Source organism: Sorghum bicolor, chromosome 9, assembly GCF_000003195.3.
Source record: "Sorghum bicolor cultivar BTx623 chromosome 9, Sorghum_bicolor_NCBIv3, whole genome shotgun sequence".
In the NCBI taxonomy this organism is placed as follows: Eukaryota; Viridiplantae; Streptophyta; class Magnoliopsida; order Poales; family Poaceae; genus Sorghum; species Sorghum bicolor.
Genome location: NC_012878.2, coordinates 54,997,605 through 55,025,275, shown reverse-complemented (window position 1 = coordinate 55,025,275; position 27,671 = coordinate 54,997,605). Strand labels below are relative to the sequence as shown.

The 27,671-nt window shown below is 42.6% G+C and overlaps 2 protein-coding genes and 1 long non-coding RNA gene across 3 annotated transcripts; 1 reads left to right on the top strand and 2 right to left on the bottom strand.

Annotated features, from left to right (window-relative positions):
• Positions 5,528–6,694, bottom strand: LOC8082984. The gene is made up of 2 exons (XM_002440042.2): positions 6,432–6,694; positions 5,528–6,330 (listed from the first exon to the last, which is right to left on the bottom strand). Exon 2 carries the CDS (start codon positions 6,298–6,300, stop codon positions 5,806–5,808), a length of 495 nt encoding a protein of 164 aa, XP_002440087.2. The 5' UTR covers positions 6,301–6,330; positions 6,432–6,694; the 3' UTR covers positions 5,528–5,805.
• On the bottom strand, positions 12,585–20,895 carry LOC8082983 (alpha,alpha-trehalose-phosphate synthase [UDP-forming] 1). Its single transcript, XM_021447682.1, has 18 exons — positions 20,507–20,895; positions 19,841–20,361; positions 19,619–19,716; positions 19,125–19,513; positions 18,325–18,439; positions 18,030–18,131; positions 17,586–17,736; positions 16,460–16,548; positions 16,169–16,217; positions 15,907–16,007; positions 15,614–15,801; positions 15,382–15,499; positions 14,795–14,974; positions 14,579–14,701; positions 14,412–14,499; positions 14,203–14,333; positions 14,010–14,108; positions 12,585–13,233 (listed from the first exon to the last, which is right to left on the bottom strand). Exons 2-18 carry the CDS (start codon positions 20,328–20,330, stop codon positions 12,811–12,813), a joined length of 2,934 nt encoding a protein of 977 aa, XP_021303357.1. The 5' UTR covers positions 20,331–20,361; positions 20,507–20,895; the 3' UTR covers positions 12,585–12,810.
• On the top strand, positions 22,096–25,745 carry LOC110430568. Its single transcript, XR_002447916.1, has 3 exons — positions 22,096–23,200; positions 23,386–23,424; positions 23,525–25,745. It is a non-coding gene; the product is annotated as an uncharacterized LOC110430568 (long non-coding RNA).

Here is a 27,671-nt window from a genome sequence, read left to right as displayed (position 1 = left end):
AGGTAATGATGAATGTCTTCATGTCCCAATCCCTACCCAATGGGCCAACTTCTTTACTGCTATGTTGCTGTCCCCGGGATTGTTTGATTGGGCTAGAGAATTTCTATCTTCAAAAGCTGTCTCTTGTCTAGGCTTAGAAGCTGGAGTCATCGACTATTATGTGCCAAAACAATGCCCTAGTGAAATATCATGTGCTGCAGCAACTGAAGAGGACTATGGACTTGCTGAGAAAAAAGAGGAAGTTGGGCAGGAACAGAGGTCTACACCTGAGAAGAGATCTGTAAAGAGAACATGTCCACTGGTGGACACTGAACTTAGAAGGAGTAGCAGGGGGAAACAGGTGAGTGTTGGGTTCAGAAAGGACAGTTGTTCTGATAGACGCTGTCTTTTTTGTTTACCTAATCCTCCCATCCTGCCCAAACAGGCCATCAGGAAGATTGGAAAGGAACTAGGGCAGTTGGAAGATGATCAACTGACAGATGAGGCCCTATTGACTAAGAAAGAAAAGAAGAAGATTAGATTGGAGAAGAATAAGAACAAGGGGGAAGGAGGCCCAAAGAAGAACAAGAAAAACAATGAGGACAACAATAACTGAAGTCTGTGGGCCTAGAGTGGCCCTTTTATTTTGTCTGAGTAATAGCTATGTCCTGTTGTGTAAGGATGTAGTAATGTTCAGAGCATGTACTGTCACAGTTATGGCTTTGGTCTTAGATCGTAAGAACTCTAAAGAATGCTTCAATTTGACACTAGTTATGCAGTGGCTTTGGTTACTACCTAGTTTGTCAATGGATGTTTGTCTTTGCTTGATCATGAGTCGAAAGTGTTGTTTTGCTTATAATACTGTCACAAGTACGCTCGGGGAGAGTGGACAGCTGGCTGTTGTGGTTGGTCCATTAGAGTTGCAGATAAGGGAGGGGGCAATTAATTTGCTCCTACAATTATATTAACAAACCTTGTAGCCAGAAATGAATAGCCAACCTAGTAGAACCTGGAGAGTCTTGAGTTGGAATGTGAGGGGCATAAATGCCAAGGAAAAATGGAGTAGCATCAGAGAGAAAATAGTGGACTCAGAGTGTGATATAGTTTGCTTCCAGGAGACTAAGAAGGAGGTTCTTGACCACTCTTTCATGAGGAATTTCTGTCCTGCTGATTTTGATAAGTTTGCATTTCTCCCTTCTGTTGGAGCATGAGGGGGAATTCTCACGACCCGGAAAGGCAGACGATCCAGGGGGAGATGATTTTTAGCAATGAATTTGCAGTTTTAGTAGAGTTCACGTCCTTAATAAATAATGAGTGCTGGATTGTGACTAATGTCTATGGGCCATGCACGACAGAGGGGAAGAAAAATTTTACTGAGTGGTTAAAACAAATTCAAATGCCGGATGACATAGAATGGTTGGTGCTGGGTGACTTTAACTTAATGAGGAAACCACAGGACAGGAACAAGGAGGGGGGTGATTTGACAGAAATGTTTATGTTTAATGATGCCATTAGTACTCTAGGCCTAAATGAGATTGTGTTACAAGGAAGGAAGTACACTTGGTCCAACATGCAACCAAGTCCGCTGCTAGAAAAGATTGACTGGGTGTTTACCTCAAGTGCTTGGAGTCTCAAGTATCCTGACACATCGGCAAAAGCAATGAACAGAACACCTTCAGACCATTGTCCTTGTCTGGTCCAAATCTCAACCCAAATCCCAAGACCTAAGGCCTTTAGGTTTGAGAACTATTGGTTACAAATGCAGGAGTTTCAGGCAATATTGGAGGATAGCTGGAATAGCCCTCTCCCACAGATGGATAGTGCAATGACCCTCACTGCAAAATATAAAAGACTGAGGAGAATCCTAAAGGAGAAACAGGCATCCACATCAAACCTCAACATTTCCATCCAAAATGTGAAGAGCCTTATTCAGTTCGTGGACATCCTAGAGGAGCATAGAGATCTAAGCCTGCCAGAATGGAACTTCAGAACCTTATTGAAGGCTAAGTTGCATTCTCTTCTGGAGCAGCAGAAAACATATTGGAGGCAAAGAGGTAGCATTAAGTGGGTTAAGTTAGGAGATGCAACCACTAAATTTTTTCATGCTAATGCTACAGTTAGGATGAGAGGAAATCTGATTAGACAGATTGAAAATGGAGATGGCACTTACCTTTCAACCCATTCTGACAAGGAGGAATTGCTTTGGGAAGAATATAAGGAGAGATTGGGCACAACAGAGTTCATCAAGTTTGGAGTGGACCCCTCTGAAATTTTACAAAGAAGGGATGATCTAGAATTTTTGGAGCAACCTTTCACTACAGCAGAAATACAAGAAACAATTAAACAGCTTCCAACTGACAAGTCCCCAGGTCCGGATGGCTTCACTAATGAGTTCTTAAAGGCCTCATGGGGAGTCATTAAGGAGGACATTTTTAGGCTCTGTAGCTCCTTCTTTGAGAATAATGTGTGCCTAAGAAGCATCAACACCTCGTTCATCACCCTAATCCCCAAGGTAGACTCACCAAGGGCAGTGAATGATTTCAGGCCAATATCCTTGTTGAACTCACCACTTAAGCTGATAACCAAGATGATGGCAAACAGATTGCAATTGGTCATGACAAAGCTGATCCACAGAAACCAATATGGGTTCATAAGAAAAAGGACAATACAGGATTGCCTAGCATGGGCCTTTGAATACTTACACATGTGTCACCACTCAAAAAAGGAAATAGTCATCCTAAAACTAGATTTCGAAAAGGCATTTGACAAGATGGAACATCAAGCCATCCTGACCATAATGAAGAGCAAGGGATTTGGGGAAAGATGGATTAGTTGGATTCAGGCCCTCTTCAGTTCAGCTACCTCACAGGTCTTACTAAATGGCACTCCCGGAAAGACAGTTCATTGTCTGAGAGGGGTCAGGCAGGGGATCCCTTATCCCCACTTCTCTTTGTCCTAGCTGCTGATTTTCTGCAATCACTACTCAATAAGGGCAAAGATATGGGCCTCCTTAACCTACCAATCCCAATGCAAACAAATACTGACTTCCCAATTATCCAGTATGCTGATGACACTTTGATAGTTCTAGAAGGGGACACTAGACAATTGATGTTTCTAAAATCAGTGATCAACACCTTCTCTGAAGCAACAGGTTTAAAGGTCAATCTAAAGAAATCAATGATGTTGCCCATCAATGTCTCTGATCAAAAGCTAGACTTTCTAGCAAATACTTTTGGATGCTCAAAGGGAACATTCCCTTTTACTTACCTGGGTCTGCCATTGGGATTAACCAAGCCACTAATTCATGATTACATGCCATTGCTCAACAAGTGTGAGGCGAGATTGGGGTCCATTTCAACTTTCTTGACACAGGCAGGCAGATTGGAAGTAACAAATGCAGTTCTATCTGCATTGCCAACATTCTACATGTGTACACTAGAAATCCCAAAAACAGTGATAAAGAGGATTGATACTTTAAGAAGGAACTGCCTATGGAGAGGGAATGAGGCAAATGCAAGGAAGCCACCAAAGGCAGCATGGAAGCTGACCTGCAAATCTAAGGCAGAGGGTGGACTAGGAATAATAAACATAGAGGAACAGAACAAAGCCCTCCTGTTAAAAAACTTAGACAAATTCTTCAACAAAAGTGATGTGCCATGGGTACAAATGATTTGGGAAAAATACTACAAGAATGGGAAACTGCCAAACCATACCAGGAAAGGATCATTTTGGTGGAGAGATAATTTGAAACTCCTACAGCAGTTTAAGGAGATAACAGCTCCTAATCTGAAGAATGGGGAGACAATACTGTTTTGGAAAGATAAGTGGAATGGCCAAGAATTAAACCTGGCAATGCCAGAACTATTCTCCTATGCAAAGGATCAGCAAATTTCAGCAAAAAAAGTGATAAGCAGTACTGATTATACTCAACTATTTCATCTACCTCTGTCAGCACAAGCTTTTAATCAGCTACAACAACTAACACCAATGTTACAAGATAGGACTCAAACACAAGACCATGATATATGGAAGTACAGCTGGGGTGACCAATTCAGATCAGCCAAAGCTTACAAGGTTATGATGGGACACCAACAGGTACATGAAGCATACAAATGGTTGTGGAAGTCACAATGTCAACCCAAGCACAAGGTATTTTTTTTGGCTACTATGCAGTGACAGGCTAGGCACTAGAAACATACTAAGGAGGAAAAGAATGGAGCTGGATTCCTTTGACTGTGTGTTTTGTGTCAATAGTGTGGAGGAAACCTGTCAGCATCTTTTCCTCCAATGCCCCTTTGCAAGCCAATGTTGGCCGATCATTCAGATTGAGGCTCCAATAAGCACAATGTTTCCTGAAGCATCTACTCAGATCAAGGATCAGATGCAGTCACAATTCTTCATGGCCACAACAATCTTGATGTGTTGGTCAATATGGACTGCAAGAAACAAATTGATTTTTGAAGGAGTTCAACCTTCTATACCTGCAGTCAAACTCAGTTTTCAGAAAGAAATGCTCTTGCTGCTGCACAGAGTAAAGGACAGGCTTCACGAAAACTTCCAAGCATGGATTCAAATTTTAACATAGCTTGTTTCAGTTTACTTTTTTTCGTTTCTTTCTCTGTTCCCCGAGTTTTTCATTTCTTTCCTTTACTCTCTCTGTACTTAAACTTCTTTTGCTTTCAATAAATTTGCTGTAGGGGTCTCGACCCCTCCAGATCTCTCAAAAAAAAAAGAATTTAAATCCAGATGAATAGATTTCACCATAAGAAATTCAGACTAGCTGAACACATGCTCTACCTAGCGCTGAAAGCGAAATGAAATGCTGATCCAGGGCGTACGTGCGTCATCCAGCTTTCTACTTTTGCACGTCTCTCTAACATCTAGAAATTATCTTATGTGAAATTTAAGATTTTTCGTCACATCAAATCTTTTGGTATATATATATGAAACATTATAGATAAAAAATAATTAATTGTATAGTTTGCTTATAATTTATAAGAGAATCTTTTTAGCCTTATTAATCCATAGTTAGACAATAATTACCAAATAAAAAAATATTATAATACATTAAAATTTTTCACCTCCTCAACTAACAAGGCTTGACAAGAAATACTCTCGCCGGCCGTCTTCGAAAGCTACGGCGACCTATACACATTAATTATTAGGTATGTAATACGATCTCCGCGGGAACACGGAACTTGTGCTATGTCGCTCGTATAATACAGAACCTGCGCATACGAGCACGACTTCTTGGCATCCTGCAGGGAGTTTTGCACTAGTACTACTCAAGGGAACGAAATACTCCTACCGGCCAAATACAAATGCTCATCATCACTGTCACTGGAGTAGTTTGTTGTTTTGCCCGCCATTCGAAACGCGTAACTTTTCCTTCAGTCGGATGCGGACGCTCCTAGCTTGGACTGTTCGGTGCCGTCGCTGTCGCAGAGTAGTAAAAACGGGCACACTTGCGGGTCGATCGACGCGAACCCGTACGTCCCAAACGTCCAAACGCGACAAGAACGTCTACATCCAACCCCGTCCAATTCGCTGAACTGAATGTCCATCGTTCTAGATCCATCATGCCCACACGAACTCACGCTGACGCAGCAGCATATTTAATTGGAAATTTACAAATAAACTCCATCTTTTAAAAAAAAAATGCAAACTAACCCTCATTCTGCGAATTTGGAAACTACTCCTATATTACACAGTCGATTTGAAAATTAACTGAAATGCAAAACTGCTCGGCTCGGCTAAAAATCAAAAGCTTATTAGCTACGGATCATCGTCGTCCTGATTGCATTGCACGCAGCAGGAGAGGATGCATCAGGCGGTCTCGATGAACCCGGTCATGCGGAGCACGGCGTTGCGCACGGACTGGAGGTCGCGGCCCTTGAGCGTGCGGCCGCGCCCCTCGCACATGGACGAGGCCGCCCTCCCCTCCGACAGCCGCCACCTCGCCGCCAGAGCTACGTGCGGCGGCACAAACGCCGCCGCCTCACCGTCGTCGCCGTAGTAGTCCTCCTCCGCCGCCCATGAGGAGGAGGATGGCCGCCTCTTCACTGCGGCTACGGGGATGACGATGGCCACCGGCGCCGACGACGACGAGGAGGAGGAGCCCGCCGGTCGACGGACTTTACTGCTGCCTCCGAACGCAGCAGCGTCGTCGTCGTCCACGCGGGGGCGGCAGGGCTTCCTGCCAGGCCAGCCGTGCGGCTGCTGCCGCTGGTCGTCGCCCGGGCTGCTGTGGTGGTGGCCCGGCGGACATAGCACGTCGGCTGCTGCCTCCGCCATAGTCGCCGCCGCCGGAGCTAAGCACATCTCTGCTGACCGAGGATGGTTGCTGTCTTGCTGACGAAATATATATAGATCAATCGATCAAACTGCACGCAGCGACGTGCGCGTATATGTAGGCCAAGCAAGGAAATGGAAGGAAGGTGAAGGATAATAACCGCTTAATGACATGACGTGACAGTGAGCACACCGGGGAGTAACAATGGCGACACCCGTGCGTGCGTGCGTGCCTGCATGGCCGGGCCGGTTGGCGGCGCGCCGGTACGTGCTCGCTTCCGCCTCGTGCCGTCGTGCGCCTGCCCTGCGGTTTTATTTCATTTCACGCGGTGTCGTCGGCGTCGTAGCTCGTGTAACGGTGTAAGGATTTTGGGGCTTTACGCCGGCACGCCGGCCGGCAACCGCTGCAACGCTGGCTGTTTCGACTTTTTGACGGCCGCGATGTTAGCTAGCTAGTAGCCGAACCTTTTCGATTTCCCGGGTTTCCGGGTGCACGTAGCGGAGAGCTGGAGGAGATGCCGTGTCAACATGTGCCGCTGTGTGTGCCTGTGCATGCGGGGTACTTGAGGGAAGAGCACACTTGACTTGCACACAGAACCCAGAACCCAGACCCCAGTACACAAGTTCACGGCCGGGGATCCATTGAAAATGGCCGAGCACACAAATTTACTACCACGGGCACGGTGCACTTTGGATTATTCGCTTTGCATTCAGATACGGTGATACCAAATGCTTGTGTGGCTGATCCGTTTTGAAAATATGTACGTAGCTGAGGTTTAGCCGTGACTGACCTGCTGGAGTAGGCTATGGCAAGGCTGATGGAGTAATTGTCCTGTTCGGATCCATTAGTGCTAATATTTAGCTAGCTTAAAAAGCATATTATTAGTAGGAATTGTTTGAATTTATCTCAGAATAATATGTTGCTAATAGGCCACCTATCATCGCTCCAAAATTGCCAGTAATTAAAACTAATAGTGAAGAGCATACCTAAGAGTTTCTTTTAAACTCGCTCTCTAATAAACCATCATCTAGAGAGTCAATTGAATAATAATTGCACTATATATTTCCACCCTCCAATAGCAATTTCTCTATATCTTGTGCATACTATAGAGAATCAGCCCTCTTTTCCATTTTTGCTAGTGAGAAATTTGGAATACAGTATGACTATATATTTGGGGATCTAATTAAAAAAAAGTTGTTGGACTATATTTTTTAAAAAAAAACTTTGTTGCTATTGATTATGAATGATACAAAGAGGCTCTTAGAGTTGCTCTAACTGATATGGAGTAGTTAGTTGGTCTATTATTAGCATATTTGTTTGGTCCACAAGTACTACTAATTTTAGCTGCTAACGATAAGCACTAATTAATAGATCCAAATAAACCTTAAATATATTGGTTGAGGGTTATAAAAGATGTTCAAAAATTTTCAGTTACAAAATCTAAGTTCCAACCTTCGCCTAATTAATTTATTTAGATGGTCTTTTAAGGAACAACTTAGGTTGTTTTAGGTGACATGGCATTGACGAGTACTACTACACAAATAGTTTTAACAATCGCCTTCTATTTTTTAAGACTTTAACCATCATCTTCTATTTCTTAAGAGATTTTTGCTCTATAAATGTTTAAAATGTTTAATGTATTGTAAAGACCTCTAAAAATCTTCCTAATTTAGAGGATGTTGACATAAAGCAACCATCTCTAAAAAATAGTAATTTCTAAGAGTAGTTGACTAAGCCATTAGAAATTGACTTTCAAGTTGGTCTGATTGACTGGTCAACCACCCTTGCAACTAGTTGCCAAACAAATAATTTTATAACATTTTTCAAACAAAGTTGGATGCAGACAAAATTGGTATAAAATTCTAGAGCTTTATGAGATCTAAATTTTTATAGTAGATGGTGTTTTTACTCGAGATTGTCTTGGGGGAGGCAAAATACACATTTGAAGCTTCAATATTTTAGATGAAATCGGACATAGATATGCTCTGTATTAAAGTTTTAGTGCTTAACGATATTTAAAAAATATTTAAATTTTCATACTTTAATTTTTTTAGCATAAGTTGAAAGCCGAATCCTAAAACTAAGAAGATCTCATTCACACTTTAGAACCTGAGTGAAATCGATTGAAACATTACAGAGATGATTTAATACGATAGCTCCTACTTTAGGTAGATTATGTGACTATATATATATATATATATATATACACAAAGCCTAATTCAAATTAAAAATCCTGTGTTCACACTTCAAGACTTTTAGCGAAATCAACTGAAAATGTTTGGAAATGGCTTAATATGGTAACACTTTTATATATCTATTTAAAATGTATACAAATTATGTTTTCAATGAACTAATTTTCTAGTATCACTTATTATAACAAACATTGAATGAAACACGTAAAGCATTTTGGAAGGTTGACTTTAGATAACCAAAAATAGAGAGACTATACCCGTGAGGAGGTCAATATCTAAGCATGTCCAAACTCTACTCGGTTTCCTACTTGACCACGACATGTACGTACGCACGTGGTTCTTCTCTTCCTTTGGTCTCCGTTTTTTTTCTCTCTCTCCTTGTTAAGAGTTTAACTTCGACGATATAAATTCTCGTGTTTTTTTTGAACGCATAATGCAAGTTTAACTTTGTCGGCACCGCGAGAGAAAATCTTCATACGACTAAAGATTTTGCTCTACGGAATTAGAAGAACGGATTTCTCTGTCCATCTGTCGTTTCTCAATTCTCTACCCAGCACGTACTGTAACATCGTACAATTTGGAGGACTTGGGCGCTTTGGTAGGGATTCAAGTGCTCTGGTTTTAATTAATAATTCTATTGTAGCACCACTACTGTTTATGGAATCTATTTTTCTCTCTCCTTTCTCTCCCTCTCATAGAGCTGGTGAAACTAGTTTTTGTGGCTTCGAGTGCTCCTGCTACAGTGTCGCAATAGTATGGGAGCAGGAGCACTTGAATCCCTACCAAAGGGAGTAATCACTATTAGATACCCCCTCAGTCCATAAAAAGATACAATCTCGTGTTTCGATAAATAATATAATTTCTAGTTTAATCAAAGTTTTACAAAAAAAATATATTAATATTTATGATACAAAATAAATACACTATATTAGTTATTGAATATAGTTTCGTAGTAAACTGATTTGGAGACATAAATGTGAATACATTATTCTAAATTTGGTCAAACTTAAACTATTTTAATAAACACAAATATCCTAATTGTATTCTTTTATTGACAAAGATAGTCGTACTTACTTTCTCTATAATTGCCGTCTAGATTTTTATGCTAGTCAAACTTTCACTAAATTTATAGAAAAATATAAGTAATATTTGTATCTCTAAATAAATATATTATAAAAAATATATATTTAATAACTATCCTAACGGTACTTATTAATCATCACACATATTAGCAATCTCTAGTATATACTCAATCCATCTTAAGTTATAAGACGTTTAACTTTTTTGACACCAAGTTTAACCATTCGTCTTATTCAAAAAAATTGTGCAAAATACCACTTCTTTTTATCGTGGCTTGGTTTATTAATAAAATTTTTTCAAGAATGACTTAAATTTGACTACATTTGCACAATTTTTTTTGAATAAGACGAGCGGTCAAACTTAGGGTAAAATAAGTCAAACACCTTATAATTTGGGATGGAGGAAGTATTTAGTTAAAATTGAGAGCATTTATTATAGTTTTTGGATATGTATTGGTATAATTGAATATAAATGAGCAAAGCTCAATTGTACTCCCTATATTCCAAACTATAAGACATTCCGAAAATCTTAGGCCACTCTCAATGAGAGTTTCATGTGAGTTTCATTTGCATTAAATAGGTTGCCACATAGGCTGTTTTGATGACATGATAGTGTATTTAAGAAGAGAGAAGAAATGATGAAACTCTCTTGACACGATTACCAACTCTCTATGAGTCTTGGAATTAAATGTCTATGAAACTATGAAATGAAACTCTCCATTGAGAGTGAGTGTTTTATCCAAGTTTCATTTTATTTCATATGACATGGCAGTTTTGAAAACAACGCCATGAAACTCTCCACTGAGACTGGCCTTAGAGAGTCAAAGTATCTCATGTTTGATCAAAACAATAGAGAGAATTACAAAGATTTATGATGTCAAATAGATATAATAAATAAATATTCTAATGATACTTAGTTGGTATAATAAATGTTATTATCTTATCATATAATTTTAGTCAAACTTGAGATACTTTGACTCTCTAAGATTCTCTTGGATAATGCATTATATTGATATACAGTATACTGCAAGCGGATGCATGCGCCAACCGCCCATTGCATCATGCATGTTCTTGCCTGCATCCAGATCACCAAAGGACGGAACACAAGAAACATCATACATTTTTTTTTCTTGTATATATATGTAGGTTCTTCGGTTCTTCTAAGAGATCTGAGTTACATTTCGCTCAAGATCGCTATTCACTCAAAACTTCAATACCCTACTAGTCTGTATTTTATTCCAAAATAAAATGCAGAAGGAACTAATAGTAGTATAGTACTCCGTTCTTAACGAAACACGTACGTGTGCTCAGACACCTTCTAAAAAAAAGAACTACTAGGACAATAAAATCTTGGTCGCCACGCCCAAAAAAGAAGAGGAATTCTTGCTGCACTCCGATCCCGATCCCGGCACCTCTCCAAACATTTCCTATACACAGCGACATCGAAAAACGAGCGAAAGCTACTATTACCCGCAAGCAAAATCATCGCGGCGGAGAACGAGCGCACTGATCGACGCGCTCTCAACGCGTGCTACCAACGACGACGATGCGCCGTCACGGCCGACGGCGACGCGCGGCGGCGGCACCTCTGGTGGCCATGGGGATATCGATCGGAGACGACGCCACCAAAGGCCCAGTGCACCCTTCACGTTTACCGCAGAAAACAGCGGCCGCAGCCGACGCGGCGGCCTCCTCTATACGACGGGAACGACGACGAGGACGCCACAAAAACCCCGCCGCGTCGTCGGCGGTGTCCGGCCACAGCACGTCCGCCTCCAGGAACTCTTCCGTCGCGTCGAGCTCGAGCCCGGCGGCAGAAACGGTGGAAGCGCCAGAGAGGAAGAAGCCGCCGCCGTCGGACCAGTCAGACGACAGCAGCTGGGCGCTCAACGACGTGGAGCTCGAGCTCCACGAGGCGTCTGGTTCGCTGAACGGTTCGCACGAGAAGGCGACGACGGCGGCATCGTACTCGTACAGCAGCTCGGGAGCCGCCGCCGGCAGGTCGTAGTCGTAGCTCCCCTCTTCTTCCTCCTCCGGCGACGGCGGTGGCGTGTCAGGCCATGGCGACGGCCACAGGACGTCGGCTTCTTGGAACTCCTCCTCCTCCATCCGCCTCGGCAGCAGCTGGGGAATCTTGCTACGCGAGTAGCCGGAGCATTTTATGTCTGCAAGAGAACCCGCGTCGGACGGTGAGGCTGCTCTGGGCCTGTGGCTGCCCGCCCGGGCCTGACGTGACGTACGGGACACTCTTCGCTCCATTTCATTATTTCTGCCCAGTTTAATATCCGCGCTTGCAAACTGGCAAATCATGTGACGATGGTTGTTAACGTGAGTTTTCGACTTAAGTATATGTGCAGTTTATGCTGATTCAGAAATGTCAGCTGGCGTCACTGAAAAAATTCAGGCGATTTTTCGAGGGATTCGTTGAGGTACCGTACCACTGGGAATTTGGACCTGGAGAGTTCTTTGTTTGCAAGAATCGTTTTATTGTAATGTAATACTTATAAAAAAATAATACCCAGTTTCAAGGGGATGAGCTCGACTGGAGGAGTTGGGTGAGATGATCAAGTGACGCAAGCGAGCGCATAAGAAATGCCAAAACTGCATTGCTGAAATGAATATGTAATCATGAAGGCCCGTGGCTTGTCTGACCAAGTAATGCAGGAATGCGGTTGGGATTGGAGAGGAGCCCCACGGATCAAGCCACCCCAATCCAAGCAGGAGCTCCCATGATTGAGATGGCACATTGCTTGCACGAGCTGCATTAGTATATTGGTTGCTTTCTCCGATCCTGTACAAGTTGATTCCGTCAGGGCCTGCAATCCCTGTCCAGCCTCACGTTGCTCCAAACCTCCTTTCAACCTCACCTCCTCTAAGCATGCATCCAGACAAGATTTCAATCTCTAATAACTATAATAAGTTGGTAAGACAAAAGAAAAAGAGACGTGGCAGGCGCTGGCGTATTTCAGAAGAACTGTAGCAAACCAGCTCAAATTCGTGATCTAAAAAATTCGCAATGAGAAATCAAAAGCCGGAGAACGATTGTATATCATACCAGAAGCAACCGAACTCTCTAAACTCCTTTATCCTTTTCCCATTTGCTCCCCTCTCGCAGTTTTATCATCAGGAGCATAAATTTTGTACAGGATTGTACAGCACGCTGGCTAGCTACGGGTGTAACTCTGTCGCGCAAATGAGGAATGAATATATTTTTTTTTCTTGCCAAGGTGCTTCTCTGGTAAAGCCCGGAGGCTCTCCACCAATCTACTTACTGCCTATCCAGGAACATGTAATCAGCACAGCTGGATTGGAAGCCAGCTGTTGCTGTTGCCAGCTCCTTGAGGAAGGAGACAACCTCCTCTGACGAACTCAGCAGGTAGCGGGCGTTGGACCGTTTCCTTCCAACGGCGCAGGAGAAGTAGTTCTCGCCCTTGAGATCAAGGACCGAGGACCCTTCGCGCCAGTCATGGTTGCTGCTTGCGCTGCTGTGGCTTGAAGAGGATGACCTCTCGGATGCAGCCTGAGCCTGCTGCGCCTTCTGTGTCCTGGACTGTGGGTTCCTGGAGTTGCTCCTGCCGTTCGATGGTGGCCTTCCGTTGGGCCTCCGGTCAAGTGAAGCTGAGCCACCCTCTGGTTTTATTTTGGATTCAGAAGGGTACTCGGGATCAAAAAAGACATAGATATCCTCATCCTGAAACACGAGGAAGCAGATGTTAGCAAACGAACCAAAGTCGAAAAGAATAGGCACAGAAATCATAAATCAAGAATCATCAGTATCAAACTTAAATAAGAATTTCTAGAGTATGAACTTAAAAAGATGGAAATATGTGGAATCCATAGAGAAAGCTCAATTTTGCAGAACTGCCATCTGCATGCATATCCAAACTGTCAGCAACTTTGCTTGGAAGGATATTCCATAGAGACTCAGTCTATTCATTAATTCTGACTACTAGACTCATCTTGTATTGTTGGATTAGAAGATTGACGAGGATGCTTGCATTAGTGACAGTATTTTCATTAGCGTAACAGTATCAAACTTAATGTTTTATATGAACAATTGATGGTTCTTCTTAAGACGTAACTATCCTAACAATGATTTGTAAATGAGGGTAACAGGGTACTTACAATTTTACCATAGTTGAGCAAGTAAACGAGAGGAAAGACACAGTTCCCACCTTCACTTTGACAGTTTGACTTTGATCCATGCATATTTCAATTTTCATATAAAAAGTTTTTATTTGATTGTAAATGTCAAGAGCTCTACCTTTCAAATAAGGGAAAGAGTTTTATATACAAGATTTTCACATAAAAGGTAAACCACGAATACTGAATTTTCTAATAAGTCCACATCCTTCTGCCTAGCATTAAAAACAAATGCATTTTGAAAACCCTTTCATTTCTTCATTCAGTTTCTTTATCCTAAATAAAACCAGATCAGAGCAACAGCGTGAAGCATTGGAAAATTACCTTCCCAAGGAAATGCCCTATACACAGGACATAGTCAATTGGAGTAACCATGTTTTCGCTGTGAACTATCTCCCCTAAAATGCGATCAATTGCAGCACCCTATAGAAAGGAGACAAATGATCTGTAAAACCTCAACAAGGCTAACATGGAGAAAACCATATATCATCATGAACCATCTTACAGCACCACTGACCTTTGTAACTCCAACAGACCGAACTTCAACTGACCGACTCCCTTGAACAACATCAACAGCTGCATTTGAGATCGGACCTGTCCACAAGTGCTGCAGCATATCTCTTGCTTGTAGCCTTCCAAATTCAACATCTTTGAAATAGAAAGTGGAAATAAAATGTTACTGCACAGACCTTCTTTAAAAAGAATGCTTGGAAGATCAACACTTACCAGCATACTTGTAGTTCCACACAAATGATGTTTCACGATGTTCGAAATGGGATCTTGGGGTTCTTTCTGTAAAGTATTCAAAAACATGCTGGAGAAAAAAGAATGATATCAGAAGCTTCATATTAATTTGATGCAACATAACATTATTATTCATGATACAGACGCACCTTTACGCTGTCAACCCAATCCATGTTCAGATGCTCAGGCATTGTTGTCATCCATTCTCCATAAGTCGGGCGTAAAAACATCCCATGCTCTGCTGCCAACCACATTTTAAATTCTCCGAAATTCTGTACACATGGAGAGATATGTTAGTTCTAATGGAAAATATAAAGGTCAATCGATCAAATCAAAATAACAGACAGGTCTGCTCTGAGTATTACTTCATCAAGAACACTCCTGTCACTGCCACTAAGAACAATAACTGTAGTGCGCTCATCTTCACAGAGGGCTCTCAGAGGACCCTTTAAGTCAGGATGCAACTTGAGTTCCATTTCCTTGATTTGGTCACCACCCCTTCTCCCAGAGGATTCGACTGGTTCAGTCAATGTTGAATTGAAACCCTACATCCAGTCATGTACAAATAACAGGAATTGTTGAAGTTGTTACTGTCAAATAACAGCGAATGTGACTCATAAAGTAGTTGAAAGTGCAAGGGTCCTGAAAGCCTTCTTATGGAAATTCGAAAGTGAAAATTTTACTGGATTCCTATATCAATGTAAAAAATCACTGGAGACTTGAATGTAACACAAATGTGTCATGATGATCTAGTCTACCAGAAAATGTAAGGCAACAACCAGAGTGAAGACAGTAGCTGCATAAGAGCAAAAGATGTAATTGTTCAAAGTGACTCTACAGAGAATAAAGTTGCTACCAGATACAACTGAGCCATTTTCAAATAGAACGACAGTTAACATGGTGAAAAAAAAATCCACAACTATCAAGTATGAAATAAGAAATATAGTATTACCAATATGAGCAGACGATTTTTAGAGCGCAAATATTGCTGGATTGCCGTTTGACTAGGAAGTCCAGGAGGAACTTGTCTTGTCCTCAGTAGTGCTTCAGCAACCGTGTCATTTAGCTCACTACATGAAAAAGAAAAGGATAATCATCCGAAAAATTGAGTGGTAACAAATTTATAACGGAAGGGACTTGGTCCACCGAATGACAAACTTGGCAACTGGAAATGAGAAACTCACAATACAAAAGTTTCAGCCCAATCTTGAGCCGTGTGAGTTGTGACATGAGCATAGTTGTGCCTGTGCCGTTTCTCTCTCTCATCGGATGGCATCGTCAAAGCGTGCCGTATTGAGTCTGCAACTTCTGTAATATTCCAAGGGTTTACTAGAATGGCGCCAGCTCCAAGTGATTGTGCTGCCCCAGCAAACTGAAATTGCAGGAATAGAATAGAATAGAATAGAATAAATAAATAAATAAAACTAACCCCCACCCCACCCACCCAAAAAAAATGCATGCACAATCGGTCAGGTACCTCACTAAGTATCAAAACTCCTTTCTTAGACCCTTGGCATGCAACATACTCATAGCTCACAAGGTTCATCCCATCTCTCAGTGATGTTACAAGAGCAACATCTGAACAAAAACAGTGAAAATTAACGTAGGCATAAACAAAATCCATTAAAACCTGGTGTAAATCGGGTATACTGAAGTTGAAGAAAAAGCATCTGCCCAAATGTCAGTATAAATAGATTTTTTATTTAAAAAAAAAATATAAATAGAATTTTAATGATTACCAGTGACTGCATAAAGAGCACACAAAGCATGGAAATCAAGAGATCGGTCCTGCAAGGAAAACATTGTTTCAGATTCTTGTAAAGAAAATGCATTGAAGTTTTTATGCAAGGAGTTAAAACATTGATACTTATTTGTAATACATAGAACAGCAAATCAGATAATATCAGTTCTTCAAAATTAGAACCTTAAAAACGGGTACTGCCTTCTCAGAAGCAGATGTGGTATAATGCTTAAGAAAAATTAGGTCCTAAGACAGATATGGAGGTAGCAATTTAAAGTGTGAAAACTACCAGATGATGAATAGGGACAGCAGTCAACGTTCCGAATCGACCGTTTATGCGCCCAACAATTTCATGCACTTGGCTTGTTAGCTTTTGATCTGCAGATCATAGTGACTAGTTATTCAGTGATAAAAAACAATCATGTTGAACTTGCAGAACAGATAAATGGCAGTATGGTACAAAACCAGCAAAAATCAATCGTAAAACAATATGTTTAAATTTCTCCCAAAGCAAAGGTTCTCATAAGAGCATTAAACCCATTTTAAAAAGAAGTGGTGCTATGGGATACATGGCAAACCTAGCAAAAGTGATTACTGATTACTAATAAGACTTATTTCAACCACAAACAAATATGTGGGTTCGTTAAGTTGTAGAGCACCTAAAAATTTGACCAGGTATGCATGAAACACAATTATAGAAACATTCATTAACATAAATCTAATATGTTTTTTTTTGGCGCTTATCATACAAAGTGCTCCCTCTGGTCACATTTGTCTTGGATTTCCACAAAGGTTTCTGTGGAAGCTAATAAAAATGTAATATTGTGGACGTGTTTTTTTGAGACAAATATAGTAGAAATTGCAGATACTCTAGGACCAAACTCACCTTTCATCTAATAAAGGAAATATATCATTGTGCATGTAACACAATGTAATTTGACCACTAATCTAGCGCAATAGCCCTATGTAAGTCGCTGAAACCCCCCTTGCTGAGGACAACACAGCATCCCCAAGAGTCAAACATTTTAAGCATATAGAATCTTTCAGAACTCTAATGTCTGCATAACTGAATCATTAGAGCTTACGATTCAGTATGTGAAAGTTGAGTAAGCTCTTTACAAAATAAAGCGTGCAGTAGGATTATCTGTCTCATTATTCAGGTGTAAACATGGATGTGCAGCCGAAACAAAATGTAATAAATACCCAAATAAAGCCTCCTATGATAATGATAATAATAATATAATTTCAGTGCAGCTGACTTGAAAAGGGAATTCATATAGAAGATGTCAAGCTGTAAATTAAGAACTCATGCAAGCAAGCAAATCATATTTCTGAACCTTCTATGCTGCACACATGCTTGCAGACTTGCATTAAGTATTAGCAAATGAAGGGGAGAACACAGAAAGCGCTCATACACTCAGGGACGTCAGTTCTTGTTGGCACAGCAATCTGCAGTAGAACAACTTTGTCGTTCCAGTCTGGGTTTTCCTCAAGAAACTTTTCAAAGGCCAAAATCTTTTGTGGAATTCCCTTAATCATGTCAAGTCGATCAACACCAAGCATTACCTACCACATTAGCAAAGAACACAAAACTATATTAAGGAACAACAATATATTCAGTGCCAGCAAAAAAAATCAAAGTTAAAGGAGTTACAGAGGTAACAACAACGTACATGAAGAGGGGAGGGGGGGGGGGGGGGGGGGGGAGGTAAAAAAATAGTGATGGAAGGTTTAAGAAAAGGTAGCAACTGATAAGAAAATCAGATATGCCAATAGATGATCTTGTTTTCATATCTGATTTCTTATAAAAATGATTTTAAGTTTGTCCTAGAGTAAGTAAAAGGCGAGTGTTTTCATACCTTTCGACCAGCAAAACGTTGTGTCAATTCACTGATGTGCCTTTTTACTGCTGGAAGCTCCAATGCTCGCTTGAAACGATCAGAGTCTATCCCAATAGGAAACTGAAGATTTCAGCCAAGTGAATGAAAAGAATCATTCACTCATTTCGCACATACATTTTGGATAACTCATAAATAATCAACATGACAAAGAAATGTGCATAAGGAATTATCAAGGGAATGGAAATAAGGTTACAATACACTTTAAGTACGTGTACAACATATGGCTCACAAAAACATCAGTTTTGATTTTTACCGCTGCAACCCTGGTTAGTCTTCCTTGATCTTCCACACCCTCAGGGGTACCCTCAAGTCCAAGTATTCTAGTGCAAGCACTCACAAAATGCCTCGCATAGTCGTAAGTATGAAATCTGAAGAAAAATAATAAGAGCACCATCAAATAACTCACAGACATAAAACTGATAATTTCATATCATATGACACATTGGCCTGTATTTTTTTTATCTTGGTCCTTCTTGAATAAATTTCTTGGAAATTTACAGAAAACTAAAAGTTACTAAATACATTTAGGATTTTGAATCTAAACCAAACTTCATGCATAGGTCAGAATCAGTTCAAAATTTTTTAAAAAAACATCACCAAAATTGTGGATCCAATACATTCCTACCGTGATAGCAATATGTCACAGAAACAAAACAAAATCATCACAAACTATAGTACCGCTTCCTCTGTTATACAGTGAGTAAACTGTCAAGCTTTTCATGCTGTCAAATTAGAACCTTCATTTTCACCAGATTTCATATTCTAAAACTTTGTTGGGAGGTTATAAATATACTAGCACTTTGGCTGTCTGAACCCCTCAAAAAATCAATTAACTATACACTGATCAGAGAGTAACTTTATAGTGGACAAGGAAAAGACCCAATTACACTGTTTTTTTCGGACGTTGGGAGCTGAGATTTGCATGCACAAAAAGCAGAATCAAAGTCATAAAGGTACTTTAAGTAAATCAAGAATAAAAAGGATACCCAGTTAAACTTCTTTGACAATCAAATTCAACAGGACAGCCGACAGAAAATCCATAGGTATGCTTACCCGACTAAATCAGCACACAGCACCGAGCGAAGCAGCTCCAAGCGGGATGGCAGTGTTCGGTAAATCTCTGATGATGGGAATGGCGTGTGCAGGAACCAACCGACTTTCATATTGATGTCATGGTCCTTGAGGCACTTGGGCAGGAACATGAGGTGGTAGTCATGGCACCAGATTACATCCCCCTCCTGGTAGTGCTGGTACACGACATCAGCAAACATCTGGTTAGCACGCTTGTACGCGTCGAACTGTGACTCAAAGTTCCTCGTTGTTGCCAGCCTGTCCTCCTGTGGTAGTCCTAGGTAGTGGAACAGCGGCCACAGGATGTTGTTGCAATACCCATTGTAGTACTGGTGCACAATCTCCTCATCCAGGAACACTGGTATGCATCTCTGCCAAGTTCAAGCAATCCACCCAAAAAAAATGTCTAGATTATCAGAGTGATAACAAAAGGTCACTGTTCTATTGACCCAGACGACATGGAACTGCAACCAAACCTTCTCGGCAAGAGCTTTGGTGAGGGCTCGCTGGCCAACCTCGTCTGGAACGTTGACGCCCGCCCAGCCAATCCATTTCGCGTCGACGTCCTTCACCCCTTCAGAATCAGAAAAAAAAAATCATATGAACTAAGGTACTAGCTGTCAGCGCAGAATTCCGTTGCATGCATCTACAGGTCCAGGCCACATCGCATTTGGGAGGAGATTAAATTTCGGAATTACCAAGCAGGGCGCTCACGAGGCCGCCGGCGCTGATCTCAAGCGACCAGTGGTCCTCGCCGCGGCGGTTGGCGGAAACAGGGAGGCGGTTGGCCACGACGAGGAGGCGCTGCTTCATGCCACGGAGGCCGAGGCGGCGGAAACCGCTGCGGGAGCCGGCGAGCGGCGGTCGCGCGGCGTGCCCAGCGGCCGCGCCGCCGGCATCCTCCATGTTGGCGGGTGACACACGGCCAGGCGACTGGACCCCATCCACGGCGAAGGGCCCCGCGGAAGCCGACGCCGGCTCGGCGCCGTCGGTATCCATCGCGTCCGACGCGAAGATGTCGTAGCGGCGGCCGTGCTCCCGGACCATTCGGTCGACGCGGATCGGGGAGCCCGCGCCGCCGCTGCTGTCGCCGACGACAAAGGGCGATGAGGTTGGCATCGCCGCCGCCGCGTCGCCCCTCGTGGAGTTGCTGATGCTGCGCTGTCCCCCCGCGGCGTCAGAGCTCATGCGCCGCCGCGACTCCCCGCCGTGCCCCGGCCTGCAGCATTCATAGGCGGACGCGCTTGGTGAGCGACGACGACGAGGCGGCAACAGGCGGACACAACAGGCAGGCCGCCCATCACGCCACGCAGGGAGGCGGCGGGTTGGTTTCGGACGAAGCGGAAGATGAAACAACGACTCACCCGATCCCGAGTCGCCGCCTCTCCGATCGATCGATCGCCCCCGGCGCGTGTGGGAGCCCGAGCCCTCCTTGAGCCTGGCAACAGCTGTGGCGGCTCGTTCGCAATGGGAGCAGTGATTCGAATCACGAGACGGCCGAGAGGTGGTGGCCAAGGGTTCGGAAGGGGAGGAACACCGGCAGCAGAGCCGCTACGGCATGCAAACGCAACATGCAAAAACGGGCCGCCACGCCTCGAACTCGGACGCTTGTTTGCGAGCACGCGAGTGATATGCAGGTGGGATGGAGGGATTGGGGCTTTTATCGGAGGGAGCCGGAGGGAGGGAGGGAGGCACTCGCAAAGTTTTTGCGGTACAGCTATATAGGCTGGCTATACGATACCCATGGCCTTGTTGGCTTGAGTTATGGCCATGGCTCTCCTTTGCTTCCGGCTTAAAACATTTTCTAGACAGCTATTAACACTGCTCGTAAAGGTTGATTAGTTATTGAAGAAGCTGCTTATACCAAAAGCCAGACGAGCGTAGATTTTCTACACCTTCATTTAGGGTACTCTCTTGTGGGACCCACATGTACGGAATTTTAATTTTGAAAATGGAAAATCTCGGCAACGGATCGGAGGAGCTACACGATGGAGCTGGAGGTGGGAATCTTTGTGGGCGTGAGCGCGGCTAGGCTAGGATGCACGGAGAGCTACAGACCACTACGACGAGGAGCTAGCGTGGCTTCTGTTTGTGCAATGCTTGCTACCAATCCCCGTCCACCTCTGCCTATGTGTGTGCCCTGCCGCTTCATGCTTCTAATTATGTGTGTCCACTCGATTTTGGGTTGGAAAGGAGGCACTCGATCGATCTTGGAGCACTAGTGAGTAGTGACGAGTCAGTTTTACCATTGACAGATCATAGAGATAAGTTTACATGATCGTGAAGGTACTTTCCAAGGCAATTCTGTTTCTATGGTTTTCATTTAATTTCTAAAGTAATATTTTTAGCATTTATTAATGATCAAAGTTTGAAAAGTTTGAGTCATGAATTTTTTCACGTGACTCAGGGTCCACTATCAAAGATACAAAATATTTAATCTTATTTACCTCTTCATTTTTAACATAAAAGAAGCAATTTCTCACATTTTTTTGCTTGAATGCTTTCATATGGTGTCTAATTTGAATATATGCTTTCTAAATTTCCACGCATCAAGAATATTCATGCAAAATGGACCTATTTTAATTTTTATAAATGCTTTCTTAACTTGCGATAATTCCATTACACATGCCAACCTCCGAACGCAAGTTTAGGCGTGAGACATGACACAACAATGACGTATGCTTTGGCTTAACTTGCAGCCTATAAAAATAGGCAATGGCGAGTAGATGAGGCCTTTGATGCTTAGGGTGACCTGGCTAGGGTTCTCCCCAAGCGTTGTCGACCACCTCCTTTGCTCGATCCCCTCCCCCTCCTCCTCCTCCCCCTCCTCCTCCTCCTCCTCTTCTTCTTCTTCTTCTTCTTCTTCTTCTTCTTCTTCTTCTTCTTCTTCTTCTTCTTCTTCTTCTTCTTCCTCCTCCTCCTCCTCCTCCTCCCTCCCTCCCCCACGCCCCTACCCCTGTTCCTGGTCCCTACCATTGATGTCGGTTTTGGTGTGGAGCTTCCTTCTATTGTTGCCAGATCTGGCACAGGTTTTATCTAACTTGGTCCCCATCACAATTTTGATCTCTGATTTTCTCACTGCTAGGTGGGATAGCTATGTCTTTATTGGTAGGATCATATCTAGATTTGAGAGCAGCTTGTCGCACAGTGCGGTTTGCGTCGCCAACTCACTAGTGTGGGACAACGTGTTGAGGCCGGTGTGTGCTGACATGCAGAATTGGATGCCACAAACCTTCCTAGGACCCTGGCCTCTATCCCTGGTCCCTACCATTGATGTCATTTTTGGTGTGGATCTCCCTTCTATTGCTATCAGATCTGGCACAAGTTCTGTCTAACTTGGGTCTCCATCACAACTCAAGTCACTGATTTTACTGTTGCTGGGGTGGGATAGCCATGTCTTTATTGCTGGGCTCAGATCCAGATCTGAGAACAGCTTGTCGCACAGTGTTGTTGTCGTCGCCAACGCATCTAGTGTGGGACAACATGTTGAGGCCAGTTTGTGCTGGCATGTAGAACATTGGCTGCCAACCTTCCCAACACCCCCGCCCTTGCCCCTGGTCCCTATCATTGATGTCAGTTTTAGTGTGGAGCTCCCTTCTATTGTTATCAGATCTAGCACAAGTTCTATTTAACTTGGTTGCCATCACAACTCCGGCCATTGATTTTATCGCTGCTAGGTGGGATAGCCATGTCTTTATTGGTGGGCTCAGATCCAGATCTGAGAGGACCTTGTCTCATATAGATGTTGGTGTCGCCAACGCATCTAGTGTGAGACACCATGTTGACGCTAGTGTGTGCTGGCATGCAAAACATGGGATGCCACAACCATCCTAGCACTCCTTCAGCCTATGTAAATGTTATCCTCTAGTTGTTGGTTCTTGTTTCACCGTTGGACATTATTGGGGAGGCTGATGGTGGGGATTGCCTCATCGTTGCACCTGATGGTCCCCCACTCCCTCTTTCGCTATGGTTTCTTTACCAAATGAGTCTCCTACACCCAAGATCCAACTAGCAATTGCAATTGTGGTGCTTCTACGCCTTGTTCTGGTGTGTGAAAGGTGAGAACTCTATTTGTCAATGAGCTTGTGCTCTATGTAGATTTATTGTCGATGCTTCCATTCGTTGACACAACTAGTAGGTTGTTTGTTGCCATATTTCTATGCCCAAACAAGGAGGCCCTTCTAATGGTCAACTACATGTTGTGCTTGTGGTGTCCACTCACTGTGCTTCCCCATCAAAATAGGGTGTAATCGAGATTGTCCACGAGGGAGTGCTTTCATTGGTTAGTTTTGTTTCTCCCTTGAGTTTTTCACAATTGATCTTATGCTTCGGTTTGGCTCCCTAGTTCTTGCTTTTGTGTGATGAGATAATCTTTGATGTAGCGGTCTTCCCTTTGGCTTTTATCGCTCTAGTTGGTGTAAGGCTTCCATATTTGGTTGGGATGATACCATCACAAGGCCCTAAGCTTTTGCTATCAAGAAGGATTGCAAGATGATGGGCTAGCAACGATCAAGTTTAAATCATGATGTTCAACAAGCCATCAGGCATCATGTCATGAAGAGGTAACTATACTTCTCAGCCTCTTTGTGGACAATGGGTTGTGTGGTGTTCTCCATAAGCGAGCTTGTTCACCAATTTGTTTCTTACTTCATTGCTTTGTTCTACTTGTTTCTATGTGCTCAGCTACATCTGATCATAAATTGTTTGTTTGTAATAACATTAACACTAATGTTAGTGGTCTTTGCAGACTCATTTCCAAAGGGTTGTAGGTTGCACCTCTCGATATGCATTCTTGGTAAGCCTAGACTTTCTAGGACCATATCATAGGTTGTATTTTTCTCTTCCTTCCAATCAAATAGATGCTTAGAGATGTCCGCAAAAAAGACATGTCACAAAAGTGTAATACGCCAACTTCAAGTTATGACTTGTTATGACGGACCCACACCAAATAGGGCCAACATTATTCCTCTCTCTCTCTCCCCTCTCCTCTCTCCCCTTCTTTTCCTAGAAACCAATACCTATATAAGCAATGTCACAATAATAGAAACATGATTATGGACTTATGTATAACTTTTCAAACATTTCATACCTCGATTCAGGTTGAGGTTTGAAGTTAGAGAGCACTAGAGAGTGATCTAAACCTTGAGCACTTTTGGGCGCATCAAACAACTTCTGAAATATTTGTACTCTTAGAGGTGAAGCCTTCTAGACGCTTAGGTATCACCCCCGGCTCCCAAACATGTGATGAGCCATAGGAATTGTGAGGGAACCGTCCTGTCATTGGAAGGAAAAAAGATCAAACTAGTCAATTGGGAGAAGTGGTTAAAAAAATTTGACTCCTTAGAGCACTTCAAACTAGATGTACGGTATACCGCGATGAATTTGACTTTCCTGAATCAATGCATTGCATGTCTTTCTTTGTTTTAATTCACTTTGTTTAATGATTTTCATTCAATTATATGGTTGTACACTTGTACATGTTTGTAAATGTAGGTGAAATATAAATCTAATGCATCAAGAGACATATCTCTAAATTTGGTCTAAGCTAGAGCTCAGTAGAGATTAGTTTCTTTTTTGGCTATGCTTTTATGACAAAACCAGACTGATTGGTTTGGTAAAATAGAGCATTTAGTTTTGACATATTCTAGTTTATGGACAATTTTTTAACATATGTTACCAATTTGGGCGTCTTGATTGTTATGCCATATTGCTCATACACCTTTGTTTTTCAAGAAATCCCACCATGGAAATGAACATATTTACTCCATCTGAAAAACCTAGACGCCATCAAAACGTTTTTTTACCCGCTCTTCATTCAAAATAGAGTTTGGACTTCGGATAAATTGGTATGATGAGGTTGGACGTATTGCCCAGCTTGCCCGATGTGTAGACAAATTGCTGAGAAAACATACCACATGCTTGTGGACTGCAAATACAATAGGAGGATCTGGGCACCACAATGCAAGAATGATGGAAGAATATCACAACGGAGCAAGACACACCTTGAAAAGCGATCAAAAGTTTTACTCTTCTTATCTCTTGGTAAATTTGGAAGAAAAATAAACGACAGAGTCTCTAGGTATCAAGAAGCTTCAATGACATCCATTATAAATTAAATATCGTTAAAGTGAAGCGGGGCTAATCTGTAGCAGGGGAGAAACATCTAGCAATTTTTTTAGCACAAGAATATAGCTTCTCTTTCATTCCCTTGGGTGTATACACTTTCTTCTATATCAATTATGTCAATGACATAGGTACAATCCTGTGCCCGTCCAATTAGAAAAATGTTACACCCACCACCGACTAGAGCCTGCCATGATTGAATTGATTAGGAGCTGTTTGGTAGAGCTCTATCTGATTCTGATTCTCTATAAAAGTTGATTCTCTGAATCACGATTGTGAACCACTTTATAGAACTAGGGAAAATACTTTTTTCACCTTTTAGCCTCTTAGCTCATTTAAGAGAATCACTCTTCTCTGAGAAACTGTTTGATCGAGCTTCTACTGAATTCAGTAGAGAATCGACTCTAGAAACTCTGGTACGAAGATTAGAAAGAGAGCGTGAAAAAGCTATCTATCCTCTTGGGACAAAATGGAAAATAATTCGTGAATGAAGAAGGAAGGGCTTGTTTGGCACAGCTCAACTTTATTAGTAAAGCTGTTTTTTTAGAAAATAGCTTCATGAGTGACTTTCTAGATGAAGCTAAACTGTTTTGGAAAAAGTGTTTGGCAAAATAGCTTCACCAACTACTTCATGCATAGTTGAGAGAGAGAAATGAAGGAAAAGCTGCAATAAGCTACTTTTTTCAGCTTCATCCAACTTATGTTTTTGTGAGAGGAGGAGAAAAACAGCTTCATCCATAAAACTGTTTTAGAAATAAGTGTTTGGCAAAAAAAAAAACAGCTCACAACAAGAGCTGTACCAAACAGGCCCGAAGTAGTATAAAAGGAACAGATGGAGGTGCACGTGCAGCTGCGGGAGTCAGGTTCGACACGACGACTTGTGTTGATGAACGGGCGGCGCGCGTACGCGGCCGAATCACGGCTGCCAGATTAAAAATATCAGCGTGTCGCCGATGGCGACGGAAAAAGGGCATGACAGGGATTCGGAAGCGCCAGCCAGCCGCTGGAGTGGGAACCCAACACAGATCGATCGAGCCTGGCTGCGCGCGCGCCCACAGCAGAGCTCGCGCGGACGCAGCCCACAGCAGGGACCAGGGAAAGGGTGCCAAAGTACGTGCTCCGCAAGGGAACGGCGCCGTGTCACCGGCGTGCAGTGCAGTGGCATCTTTGACGTGCGACCAGCACGCGTGCAACGTAACCCCGGTCGCCAGCGTCACAGTCCTTATCTCTCTGTTCTTCTTCCCGGAGAAGACGGGGGAGCATTTCGTCGTCTGCCCGGCCGGCGGCCGCTTTTCAGCATTTGCGTCCGGGGAAGACACTAAAAGTCAAAGGCCGGTAATATAACGTAAACGTTATTAAACGGACGAGGTTTCCGGCACGCCGGAGAGAGGTATAACGGATCCAGAAAGCCGGAGAAGAAAGCTATACGAACTTCAACCCGAAGCTTTATGTGCTTAAGCATTCTGGTGTGCACTCATTTGCGAATGAAACGGCTCCGTTTTTTTTATCGATCAGAAGTCATCGAGAAAGCACACGGCATGCCACCGCGCGGCCCATGCAGTATCGGTGTGTGTGTGTGTGGATCTGTACCCAGCTAACAACCATGAGAATGCAATGCCTGGATATACATGTACACGCGTGTGTATATATATATATATATATATATATTACTTTGTAGCGGGCTAAAAATAACTTATTTTGTAGCCACTTTGAGTTACGATAATTATTATATTAATTTACAAAATTATAGTAACTTCTTACTAAGTGGTTTACTATAACATTACGATAAGTTATAATAACTTATTTTATAGCCACTTTACCGTTAATTTTATTAGATAGGGAAAATATAAAAAAATGCTTTATAGTACAAAAAATAGCAACTCGTCTAAACACTTCAACCAGGATCGAAAGAAACACCAAAACAAGATAAAAAAACCTGAAATCACTCTCCCCCGAAAATCCTTCACGATATCTGTGGGGACAGGGACGAAGAAAATTCTTCTTTGCAGGAACGAGGATAACCCAATCAATCTCAATAAGAATTCTCTATTGACGTCTCTTAGACAAGTAGGCATGCTCCAAGGCACTTCTAGTGTATATGTTGAAACAATGATCATGTCAAAGGACTCAAAGTTACGTGAGAGTGCATATGGCATCTAACTATTCAAGCTGCTCACGTTTGCACAGTGCCGCAGGCACTCAAGTACAACACAGTAGAGGTCCTGCTGCCACTCAGAAGCAGCCTAGGGAATAGGGAATCGAACGAAAGAAAGAAAGAAAGAAAGAAAGAAAGAAAGAAAGAAAGGAGCTTCAGGGAGTACACATAATCTGTCACACGATATGATGCTCACGTACGCTGGGACACAAGCTCGTATCCTCTCTCTTTGGACAGCTGGGGTGCGAGGC

Bases quoted from the DNA above. Each gene is read 5' to 3' on its own strand.
- LOC8082983 (XM_021447682.1), bottom strand. From the start codon at position 20,330: ATGAGCTCTGACGCCGCGGGGGGACAGCGCAGCATCAGCAACTCCACG. The intron at 17,737-18,029 runs GTATGAAAACAC...CTAATGTGGTAG, and splicing joins AACGTTTTGCTGGTCGAAAG to GTAATGCTTGGTGTTGATCG. The intron at 14,334-14,411 runs GTAAGTGTTGAT...TCTATTTCAAAG, and splicing joins GTGGAACTACAAGTATGCTG to ATGTTGAATTTGGAAGGCTA.
- LOC8082984 (XM_002440042.2), bottom strand. From the start codon at position 6,300: ATGTGCTTAGCTCCGGCGGCGGCGACTATGGCGGAGGCAGCAGCCGAC.